The following is a 13,086-nucleotide window of genomic DNA, read 5'->3' on the forward strand; positions in this document are numbered from 1 at the left end:
TAATGCATTCCACCTGTTCATTCTGGCCAGCTGCTTCTCCGCCCTGGCCAAACGTGGAAGAGGACGCACCCTCCCCATTTTCTCTCAAGCCCTTGTCTGGAGGAAAACACAATTATTTGTAGGCTTTCTAAATATGCGGGTAGTCGCTTTGTGAAAAGGTAGAGTCCTAAAAGACCGCTCTCTCTCTATATATATCTATATATAGATATCTATAGATATCTATATATCTCTCTCTCTATATCTCTCTCTCTCTCTCTATATATATATATCCATTTATTAAAATATAATCATGAGCATCTGCAGACAAAGTATTGCTTTTGCTTCCTTAGCAGAGACTAGATTTACAACTTTTTTTTTCTAATCAGGTGGTCCAGAAGAGGTAAGATGATGAGATGAGAACATTTTGAGGCAGTTCTGAGAAGGAAATGAAGAGCCCTGCCATCTGACTGCTTTGAACTAGTCTGATGGTTCATGGCTCGGTCATGTTGGGCTCCGCTAAAAGTGACCAAACGTCTACTTTTATTCCAGTTAATTTGCTGATGACGAGTCTGGACCTGTTCCGCTCCTCTTGCTTCCTGCGGAAACACTGTACACCACAAATTATCCTGAGGGTAACTAATCCAGAACAAATTCTTGTTCGCGAAGCCCTCTTAACGCCGCCCTGTGTAAGCCCAAACGCTCCTCTCTGTCGTGTGAACGGCTCACCCAGATGGCTCACTGGTCTTGCGTGTGCTCTGCCTTTGCTGCAAGTGACCAAACTCGAGCTGGATGCCGGAAGTGCCCCTGGTCATCTCTGGCCACTGGGCTGTATCAGTTCTGGAACACAGGGCTGTAAAACGGCTCTACCCCTCTCCCTGTCCCCACCACCTCGGAGAAGGATGGTACTTCATTTCTCACGTTGCTTTGGCTTTCCACGGAACAGCTTTCACGGCGCCCAGGGCCCCCTGATCGTGACCGTCATGGCTACTTCTGAACATTCTCAATAGTTGGGGACAGTTGGGAACCAGCAGCCTCTCCAGCACTTGAGAAGTTGTGGGAAATGTGGGGACTCCAGCCTACACATCCCCAGCTGAGGGCTCACCACTCCTAGCAGGTGAGGTTAAGGTGCTGTGTCTACACTCCCACTGGCACTGGGTACCATCTCCAAAGCCTACTGCTATTTTGTCCTTTCTGGCACACGGCCTGTGAGGAGGGAGACGGTCGGTAAACATTTGCTGAGTGAACACATGAGCGAATGAGTGCATGAAGGAATGCATACACTCTTACCATTTTTCCAGTTAGGATGCGCAAGAATGTATATATACATGGTGGAAAAAAATAGTGACTCTCCCTCTAGCTAAAATTTGCTAAAGACTCGGTTTTAAACATTTTTTTCAATTTTGAATCCATGAACATGGCATTTCCATGAAATATATATTACATATACATATATGTATGAGAGTATTATACATTCACATATATATACATGTAATATACACCTATATGCAATATATAAAATATGCATATAAATACATAAAAATGTATTGCAGATTATATAATACATGGTATATATTTTATGTACTTATATAAATACATGCTATATATTTTATGTTTTATTTATATATTAAATATAAATATAACATATGTTGTATATAATATATAAATGAATGTGTCATACTGTGAATATTAATAACATTTATATTTTCCTTTATATAATTATAAGATAAATACTATAATTATATTACAAATAAAATATATGATGTAAATTCTGTATATACAATATTTCTATAATATATCAACTTAATATGCAATATACTATAAAATATATTTTTATATTATACAGTCTGCATATATTATCTATGCTATATTATATATTATGTATAGTTTATATCATATAAGCATATAATATGTAGTTATAATAAAATATAATAGGAAGTATACTACTAAATTATTATTATGTAACATATGACATATATATTTATCTCCCGTTTGCCTCATACTAGCAAATAACCCCAATCAATATGTAAAAACCTTCAGTGCTCCACTGCAGCAAACAGTCACAGGATTTTCTGGGTTTCTTTATCTGACCATCGGCTAATGCACGGGGACACGTGTGCACCTGCATTAGAAATTCCTGCTGTCTTCCTCACTGGTGGAGTTGGGGCTCTCAAGCACACTACCTTCGTTTGAACCCAACCTGTGCTGCCTGGCGGCCACACGTTCCCAACTCTCAACCTCTTCCACTTTAAAGGAGGGGTATTACAGGTGCCTGTGCCTGGGGGCTCTCCTGAATGTTAATTAAAAGGATAAGAAACAGCCAGATGCACTTGTGAGGACTTGGCCAATTTGCTCTCCACGGGCCCGGGAGGCATGTTCTGCCTCTTGAGTTTTACTCACAATTTCTTGCTGTCACCCGAAGATTTACTCAAACAGGGCTGTTTGGATGCGGGAGGGCATTATTCTGTCAAACTCAATGCCAAACCCAGCACCATAAGAACGGGCAGTGATAACAGTAATAAATCCAAGTGCTCCAGTTCAGGAACCTTCAGGAAACATCATCATCCCCGTCTGGGGCTTCCTTCTCCAACGTCAGGCAGAACTCCCCCCGTGGGTCGCCCAAGAATCACGCACTGGGAGAAACTGTGCGAAGCTGACCCGTTACAGGTTGAGTGTGTCCATTTATGTCTGATGTACCGCGTAGCTTTGAAAATGAAAACAGCAGTCAAAGGGGTAGGAAAAGTAAATAACATAGGCCACCTACAAAAAAAGGATGGACGCGTAATTATTTGCACAAAGCATTAGAAAATACTGTGATATTTTATTATTAAAAATGCTGCTGAAAAGTTTATACATATGTGTCCAGCCATATATATCTTCTATCATTACTTAAGGCAAAATCAAAAACAAAATTTCAAAATAATAACCCAAGAAACCATTAAACCCTGCGTGCCTGTGAAGGTCAAGGATAAAAGCCTAGGAAAGTTTTTTTTTTTTTTAACTTATTTTCTTTTTCTCATTTTTTTTCTCATTTTTCTCTTTTTTATAGATAGCAAGTATATTTTATTCTCATAGAACTCTATGAAGATTCTATAACTTCTTTCCATGTAGAAATAAGATATCATTTACGGTGTATTAAATTTCTTTTGATCATATCCTCTGTAAAAGCTATTCACTTAACAAGAACTCTTTTTTTTTTTCCTTATCCAAATGTCACAAGCCTGATACATTACTGTGCATATTGCTAGCAGAAGACAATTGGAAATACTAAACAAATATTGGAATTCACATTACAAACATACCAGACCCACACTGATGCCAAGCATCACCTCTCGGGTAGTTGTATGGAGAGTCTATTTGCCGTACCCCGCTGGGGGTAATACATAGCTTGCAGAAATGACCTGACAATACCTTTAGAAAAGGATGAACTGGGGACAAAACTTGTACCCGTGACACGTCTAGCTGCAGGAAAGGATTGTTGGTTGGCCATGTGCAAAGTGGGGATTATCATAGTTCACACATGTATATACAGAGACCCACTCTCAAATCTTAACCCAGATGGACGACAGAATTTATCGTGGGACTTCTATGCACCTGTAGGAACTGTCTTTTGCTAAAGGGCGTTTTCGAAGACGTTGGTATCGATCGTTACTGTTTTAGTGTAGGGGTTCAGTACGCGAGCGTTGTGCCAAGGGGCAAGGACGCTGGACTTATCTCGTGGAGCATCCCCAACGTAGCAATGACTCGTAAGCCTCGCTTTCCGAAATAACCATAGTCAAGCCCAGAGACAGGATTTTCAAACATCTTTGGCTGCTACTTCCTGATGTTGCAATAACGCTTGAAAGACAAACTATAAAGTAACCATTGTTCTTTTCCCTTCCACCGTAGGACACTCAAAATATTCCTTCAGATAAAATTAAAAGGACAATGGGAATGTGAGGAGGTGTTGGGGGCAAATGTCCAGTCCCCAGCTTGCCAATTTTAAGTGGGGCGAATAATTCCCGTAACTTATCTTGACAGCGAAGGCGACCCTAACTTTGCAGAAAAACCCATGCAGAGGGCTTTTCACGTTCTGTCCTTTCACGTGGGTTTGTTTTCTCCCCATACGATTCATTGACCAGTGACTGATACACAAGTCTCACAGTACTTTAGACAAGCATATGTGTTATCCCATAAACGATGTAAAGAATAAAAAAAAAATCTTGCTTCCTGATAAATAAGGGACTTACTGCTTAAAGAAAAAACAGGAAACACACATGCCCTCCTTCAATCTGATTAGCTAAGCTGAGCAGGTAGCCCGGCACCCACAGCCCTTTCTGCAGCTGCTGGGGAACACTGAGCCGTATTTACCCGGCGGGGCATGGCCCCACCCCCACTAAAGGCGAGCTTTCTTTCCTTTTTGGCAGGACCCCTGGGGGTGGGCAGCAGGTCTCCCTAAACATATTCAAAGAACCACAACCACAGACCAAGACTTGTGTTTTGTTTTTTGTTCCCGCAGTGTCTCTGTGTGTGTGTGTGTTTCTAATTCAGCAAGCTTTACATAAACTCCACGCTGGGGATGGGGGATCCATCTAGGTGGTGCAACTCCATGGAGGCTAACACACACAAAAATAAAAGTTTGCTAACACAACGGTCGGTCTCCTAACAATGCTGTCGCATGCATCCCAGAAAGGGGGGTGAAGAGCCCCACCACACAGACAGTCTGGGTCCGCTGTGTGACACCACATCGTCCTACAAATGAAATGCGTTAGAAAACCCCATGTGTTTGCTTACCACGAGGAATTAAGAACATCCTCCTGTGTCCTGGAGGAAACAGAGGTGAATGACTAATGTATATATATATATATATATTTATATACATACAGACCACAATGGAAAGCACAATCTTGCTAAAAGGTCTTTCAAACTGAAAACACCAATAAAAGCTTTTTTGTTGGTTGTTTTTTTTCCTTTCTCTGTGTGTCTTTTTGTTGAAACTCACAGCTATATACATTTGTTTTTTCTTTTTTTTTTTTTTTACAAAGTTTCTTAAATATAGTTCAGGCTGGCGAAACACCTCTTTGCACAGAACTATACATATGTTACTGCATAGTCGGCTCTTGTAATAATAAAATTCTACTTCTCCTTCTGTCTGGATGATAGCTCCATGCACTGGGTAAAATCCCACAGACTCGTCCTTCCCTTAAGTAGAGCCATCCGTCGTATGGCACATATTGTATTTTTCAACTGTTAATTAAAAAATTTTTTTTTTCTTAAGTGTCCCTGGCTGAGTCCCCAAAGTGTCAGCTTCTATTGTTAACACGGGAAGCATCCAGGTCCTGGAGACGGTGATGTCCTAGCCAAACTAACGTTCTCTGGAGAGGTGGAGATGTTAAAGCAGTATTGTAACAGCAATGTATACTTTTTCACATTTCATAGGGTCAGAAGTAGATCTTGTCGTACTGGGAAATGCCAATGGGATGGGTCTACAGGGACACGATGGTGGCCCTGTTCTTTTTGTCTTATGTCAGTGGGATGACCCACACTCCTCGTGGGCACACGTTGCTTCTCTCTTTCTCCCTCTCTCCAGTGGGAAGGAGCAGATGTAGCGGAAAGGAACAGCAAAGCTATACTCTAGTGGTCGAGTGTCCGTGGGGGAGATTGGTACTGTTTTGTCCTCCGCTGAAGGTGTTGAATGTGTGCAAAGGCTGCATGCCCGTCAGTGTGTTTGGGATCATGGTGATGGTATTTGGTGTCATGAGTGGGATGTCATCTGGAGACCTGCGCAGTGTCAGGGTGTAGTCTGGAGGACAGGTGAGCCTCAGCGTGTCGTGAGCCTGCAGGGACTCACACTCGTGGTCATGTTCCAGCTGCTTCATCTGCAGGGACATGATCTCTTCGTTCTGGATGTGAGCAATGTCGTTTGTGGTATTCCTCTGGGGACTAGGGCGCCTGTGCGTCTCGTGGCGTCTCTTGTCCTTCTTGTAGTACAGAGCCGCAAATGCCAGAATGTTGAGGAAGAGCAGGGAGGCCCCCACGGCGATGGTGACGCTCAGTTCAGTGGAATAATCCCGTTTGGTTTCGATGAGGACGGTTGTGTCCTCGGGCCCTGTCTTATGAGGGTCCTTGGAGTGTTTGGGGTTGTTAGCGGGAGTGATGGCTGGGCGTTTGGTCGTGGGCCATATCTTGGCGGGAGACCGCCGGGTTCCATAGGGGAAGGAGGTCATGTCGGGAGGAGGGACCTTCGTGGTTGTTGACACGTACTGGAATATCTCATTCAGGTTGTGCAGGTGGGGAACCAGTTCCAGCCAGAAAGCCACCTTGGTAGCTCGGTAGTGATCCCTCACTCTGGGCTTCAGGCCAATATGTAGATAGAGCTGGTCTTTGGGGTTATACTTGGACCAGGCCACTTCCTCAAAGCGATTGGGTTTTGTATGAATGAACTTGGTGTCCTGAGGAACAGGCTGATTTGGGTCACTGGGGACAGAAGGAAGAGAAAAGAGGGAAAAAAAGGTCACACCCTTCGACATGTGACAAGTAAATCTCGCCATCAAACAAAACGGGGAATTAGGACCATTTAATTCAGCTCACCAAGCCCTGTTTATGAACACCAAGTACTCAAATAGCAACGGACACACTGTGGTTTAATTCAACCATGGCTACCACTTTGTATTTTCCTTAAAGTCTTCTCTTCCTTTTATTTTAAAAATAATTCCTGGTGGCAGAGGTCTGGCATTTTCATAACATTTCTACTATTTTTTTAAATGCATCAAATGATCTTCAAAAATAAAAAAAAGTAAGAAAAAAATGGGTGTAGGAAATTTTTTCAGTATTTCAAGTTTAGCTACTCTTGAGCCATAAATCTCAACCGAGGCGTGTTGTCCACACAGGGACATTTGGCAATGTCTGGGGACATATTTGGTTGTCATGTGTGGACTGTACCACCATGAATGAGTAGAGGGCACAAACATCAATAGTAGTGAGGTTGAGAAATCCTGATTTAGAGGCAATTGTTCAAAAAGTAGGCATTTTCTTTCTTGCACCAGGGTGGCTTCTGAGGTGGACAAACACATACTGAAGTTTTAAGAACTAAAATTGTGTTAAAAATCAAATAAAAATAGGACTTGCCATTGCAAAATGTGAAGACACGGTGAAATGAAGGCACCACGAGTTTGCTGTCTTTTTGAAAGAGGAATAGTTGAATATTTGAAAACCTTTCCAAGACTGAGCCACGTAAATATCAAATAACATTCCATTAATTCTAAGAACGGTGATAAGATCACAGCTTTACATATGGCGAAGCTAACATGTTTAGGAGAAGTCAAACACGGTGCAAGAAATTGAGAGTTTTTGTAGATGTTAAGTGTGCCAGGCCAACTCTGAACCCAAGAATTGTCTTGTTATTTACATAAATGGGCACAGGCAGAAAGGGAATCACCAAAATTAAAGGGAAATCCAGAAAACTCGGTACTTTAAACATCTTTGCCACCAACTCTTTTACTATAACAAAGAACCTCCCCAAAATATCATATTCTCATTTCTTCCATCTATTTCTATGGTTGGCAAAGTGAAGTGTAAAACATATTTCATCTTAATGTTTATTTGTTTTGAAAACTTTGAGGTCATGCACAGTAAAATATCACCTAGTAGACAACACTGAACGTTCAGACGTCATGGACAAACCAGAGCAAGTTGGGATGTGCACACACAGATCTGGCTCTTCTCACTTCTGTTTTCCACGGAACAACGTTCTGGCAGCACGGACAAAGCTGCCTCTAGCCACTGCCTATATGCTCACATGCCAGAACACTGGCCAGAAGTCCTACCTGAAAGTCCCAAGTCCACACACGTGACCGTGCATTGTGCAGGATGCAAACGATACCCTGGCCAACTGGTGCATGCAGCCGTTGCTAAAAGAAGGACATTTGCCCTCAGTCTGAGGCTGTCAAAATCATCTCCAGGCATTAAGCTCTGAGGCTCTCCCTCATTACAGCTGTGAAATCTTGCGCAAATTTCTGAAGCCTCTCTGGGCCTAATCATCCTCATCTACAGAATGGGTGACGATGCTGGGATTAGAAGTAATTGATGGAGGCTCGATAATCATAACAACATTTTTGGAAAATAGTTACATCCTAGTAAATATTATCCCCTTCGGCCAATATACAAAGTAGAATGCCTAAAAATTGCTTAGGGAGGGAGAGAGGACTGTAAAGTAATATACTGTAATACCCACAGCATGTACAGGGTACCATATCCTGCATATAGTATATGCCATATAAAAGTATACTGTTTACCACCGTATGTATGGTATGCTATACATTGCAAATAATATACATCATAGCATGTATATTACATGGTACATAGTACACATCACAGTATATTATATTACATATTGTATGTATTGAATACTACAGTATATACAGTATAGTATACACTTCATATAGCATATATTCTATACCACAGGATTTATGGTATATACTATATGTTATATCCAGTATATGCTTCATAAAAGTATAATGTAGAATATATACTCTGTGAAAGTATACTATATATCATAGTACATACTGCATAATGTACACTATATATATGGATATCTATATCACTAGATATATAGCTATATATAGATACATATAATTATATGTAAATATAACTATATACACGGCATACAGAAAAAGAAATTTTACTACTTAACTGAGTGCACACTCACTTTTATTTTACTCATGAGATCAAGAAAAAAGAATACAAATTTGTAGATCCTAGTGCATGAGTTTTCTTTCTTATCTGTTCATTTACAAACATTAATATATTTAAAATCTTTTTATCTGATTTTTAAAAATACTTGCATGTTTCAGAACCATGTTGGATTCAATATAGCACCTCATGTTTCTTTTATTTGAGTCTTCTGAAATAAATTTTTGAAAAAAATTCCTATTTAATTGGAATGTGCCATGGAAACTTTTGTCACCGATTTTTATTTTCTAAAAGCAAGGAAAGGTGGTAAGGATTCCTACTATTTTCCCATTGATCTGATTTCACTGAATTGGGTCTATTAGCTGTGTGGACCTTTTATTAAGCAGAGGGCATCTAGGAAAAAGAGTATTCTGTTCATGTTGGATATTGGACTCTTTTTGATGAAATTCGGTGTGCATTTGAAAGGTAAAGAAACACATTTATTTTGTTCTCAAAGAATAGAGCAGAGGATTTTGAAAATCCAGATAAGTAAGCTTTAGCCTGATACAATCTATCTATTAAAGTTCTTGGAGGTGCACGGTCAGAAGCCTTAAATCAAGATAAACTCACAGAGCTTATGAAAGTCCATCATTTTCCCTTGTCAAACACTCCAAAGACAGCAAGACCTCTAAGTGGGATATCAGTGTCTTGCTTTTTAGACTTGACTTCCGCATATGGCATGTTTTAATTTCCAGGAGTAAAATTAAAGATCGTGATGATTAAGGATAAAAGCAATGGACGTATCTTCTCTCCCTAGTGAAAACCTCAATGCTACCTGCATCCACATTTCCCAGCACCTGAGACACACATTTTCACCTGTCACAATTTATTTGAGACATCATCTTGGCGGAGGATAGTCAAGTGCATTTCTAAGCCCTTGTGATCCATGTTATTTGCTAGAGGTAGGTAATGTGATTCCTGTAGAAACACCAGTAAACTCTCTGATGGGCTCCTTTTGATGACACAAGATTCTCCTCACATCTAGCATAACGTAGTACCTGGTGTTTGTTACCAGATGTCTAAGAAGAAGGCTACCACGTGCACCTACACAACAGGTCAAGATGTTCATTCACTCTGCTTACAATGCTTTTTGGCCGTAAAGGTCATTTTAAGACCAGACACGGGCTGCAGTTCTCTCTAAGCCATGCACCCTAAGGGCCTCTTGAGTTTTCGCAAAGGTTGAAAATAAATTCATCACAGGACACCAACAACGTCAACAGTCAAGATAGCATCTCATTAGACCTACACCGAGAGCCTTGGTCCTGAGACCAAGTCAAAAAATTGAAATCTGTGTTGGTTGCATTTGCCGTGCCAGAATTATCTTTGCATTTTCTGAACTCCAATGGCATTTAAGTAAGGCCCTCGATGGACAATGCATCATCTGGTTCCTTAAAGTGCTGATTGTTGCAATATGTCCTACAGAGACCAACTTTTCTTTGGTGTCCCCACAAAAGAGTTCAGACTGAATCGGTGTTTGATCCACAAGCACCCGGATGCTATGGACCAGTCAGGGCTCGCATTCCCAAAGAGATTTCCTATGACACAGGTTGTAATTCTTTCTAAGCCTTTGTAAGCCTTGGGATTAGTTTTCATTTTTCCTTGACATTGCTTTTCATTTAGCAAAACTTTCCACATCAGCTTTATTTTCAGGCTAGTACTTATTGTTTTGGCCTGTGTTGTTCTTTTCCAGCACTGTTTCGGTTGAATCTTCTTTTTTTATTTTTAACATTTATTTTTGAGAGAAAGAGAGTGTGAGCAGGGGACGGGCAGAGAGAGAGAGAGAGAGAGAGAGAGAGAGAGAGAGAGAGACAAGGGAGGGGCAGAGAGAGAGGGACATACAGAATCGGAAGCAGGCTCCAGGCTCTGAGCTGTCAGCACAGAGCCCGATGTGGGGCTCAAACCCAGGAACTGTGAGATCATGACCTGAGCCGACTGGCACCCTCGCAGCACCTTGGCTGAGTCTTCTAAGCTGGATCATGGAACCTTCCTTCCTTCCCTCCCTACCCGCCTTCCCCCTTCCGTGTCTTCTATACGCATATTCCCAACATTTACTTCTCTGTGATCCACAACAACAAAATGTTGGCATATCATGTATTTACACTTAAAGACAGACATAAGGTCACACCTGTGAGCTGTGGGTTGTACGAAAAGCAGCACCAGGGTATATGCCTTGCCTAACATCCGAACAGTAAGGAACAGCAGCGTGTTGTCTGTAAGGTACAGAAGACCGGAAACAGCAGCCAGTGATAATGGCAAAGCATGTCCTGATGCCATGGACTCCTCTCTCTCCGTAGACAAGGGCTGTGACAAATGGCTGGGGAGATGTTCTTATAATCTAGGTCCTGTCCCTCTAGTGCTGGTGGGGAGCAGTTGGTGGTCTCTGTGTCACGGTCTGAGAATGTGTTCTGAAGAACAGAGTTAACCAGCATGCTCACACTGTGGCGTCAGACATGGTTTATCCTACGTTGTTCCATTACTGGCACCATTTTGGCTCACCTTCCCTGGGACCACCAAAGCAGCCCCCACCGGGGACAAGGAAATACGCCCCTGCAGAGAGCCTACTGCACCACTACCCTAATTAAATAAACGAATAGCAACCACCTCTCACGACTTTGCCAAGTATTGACAAATACCTAAATCACTAGACTGCCCACCCGTTCCATCCTCTGTCTCCTTGTTCAACTGGCCGCCATGGAAATATTATCCCACACATACTGACGGGAGACTGGAAGACTCCACTTTGCATTTCACATTAGAGGAAGTTCTGAGTGACTCTCTTTAAGGATGATTTGAGTCATTTCAATGACCTTTCCAAACGAATGAAGAAAACTGACTGCATTAATATCCCTAAGTATTATTTCAGCCGTGGCCCACAGGCACCGCGGAAGTAACAATAGCTCCTATTTGGATCCAGTCCAGGTTCTTCAGCCTGACATCCACAGCTCTCCATTGTGTCTTTCCCGTTTGCTCAGGGAGAGCTTGACTCTCTCTGAAGTTCTAGACTCCACTTAGATGACACCTGTTCCCCCAAAGCGGATGTCTCCCCCTTCCGACCCCTTTTCCCATCTGTTCTGGCTGCTTTGACACCTTCATGAACACATACCATGAATGGTCACACGAATGCCTTTGGCCGTGATTAAGCCCAGGCTATTTAACAGTTCCGTCACTACGTTCCCCACACGAGGGTGTGAACCACAGGCGCCGGGCACAGAGATTTTAGGAACCAAGCTATGACATGAAAAGAAGCACTCAATAGCAGAATGCTGCGGTATTTTTAATCCTGGCTCAGCCTTTGATAGGTCTTGGTGAAAATATCCATTTCGCGCTAGGCGATCTTTCCCATCGCGTGACACTAATTAATTTCCTTTACCGTTCTTCTTTCTTTTTTAAACGCCAAGAGGGCATCAGCCCCAGAGCTCTTGGCAAGGCAAGAGGAGCTAACGAGAATTTAATGGCTTTGTTTGGAGTTTGCCATTTTTTTCATGGTTCAGTTACACTGCTGATGAATGATCACCATGTAAGAAAAATCATATAAAGTCCATTTCCAAAACACATAAGGGAAAGAAGTATGTGGTTTTAACTAAAGCGAGTAAGGATGTTTTGATATTACTTAAAGAGTGCTATGTTTGGATGAAAATGTAGGGAAAGCAGATGGCCATCATTTGGGAAATCTTTCTGCTTCAAGAGCATGACACTTGGTTAGGAAAGGCATCACACACCTGAGTTCAATGACACAACTGGGCGTCATCCTGCCTTTAAAAGGGGTGATGAGTTGAATTGCTCCCCCATCAAATTAATACCATATGCCAAAGTGCTAACCCCCAGGGCCTCAGAATGTGACCGTATTTGGAAACGGGGTCATTCCAGATGGAATCAGTGAAGATAAGACGGGGCAGGTTGGACTTCTAAACCAATATGACGGATGCCCTTAGAAGAAGACGGCCATCTGCAAACAGACACATAGGGAGGCCGCCACATCACACAGACGCAGAAACCACAGTCACGTGGCTATAAACAGGCAATGCCACAGATAGCCTGCAAAGCAGCAGGAACTAGGAAGGAGCACAAAACTGTCCCCTAGAGATTGGAGAGGGAACTCGGCCCTGCCAACACCTGCATTTTGCATTTCTAGCATCCAGAACTGGGCAACGATAAATGTCTGTGGTTTGAAGCCACACCGTTTGTGGTACATGGTTACAGTACCCTAGGGATGTTATAATAACATCATAAACAAGGGGTGACATAAAGATAGTCGTTGACTAGGGGACGCCTGGGGGGGCTCAGTCGGTTGAGCATCTGACTTCGGCTCAGGTCATGATCTCACGGTTCATGGGTTCGAGCTCCGCATCGGGCTCTGTGCTGACGGCTTGGAGCCTGGAGCCTGCCTCGGATTCTGTGTCT

At 42.3% G+C, this 13,086-nt stretch overlaps 1 protein-coding gene across 1 annotated transcript in view; it reads right to left on the reverse strand.

Annotated features, from left to right (window-relative positions):
• Window positions 1-4,979: 4,979 nt before the first annotated feature.
• NLGN4X (neuroligin 4 X-linked) overlaps window positions 4,980-13,086 on the reverse strand; it is a 314,198-nt gene continuing 306,091 nt past the window's right edge. The window contains exon 8 of the mRNA XM_030306029.1: window positions 4,980-6,432. Within this exon, the coding sequence (XP_030161889.1) occupies window positions 5,583-6,432 (850 nt within the window). The 3' untranslated portion in view covers window positions 4,980-5,582. The remainder of the gene's footprint in view (window positions 6,433-13,086) is intronic.

Source organism: Lynx canadensis, chromosome X (genome assembly GCF_007474595.2).
Source record: "Lynx canadensis isolate LIC74 chromosome X, mLynCan4.pri.v2, whole genome shotgun sequence".
Lineage (NCBI taxonomy): Eukaryota > Metazoa > Chordata > Mammalia > Carnivora > Felidae > Lynx > Lynx canadensis.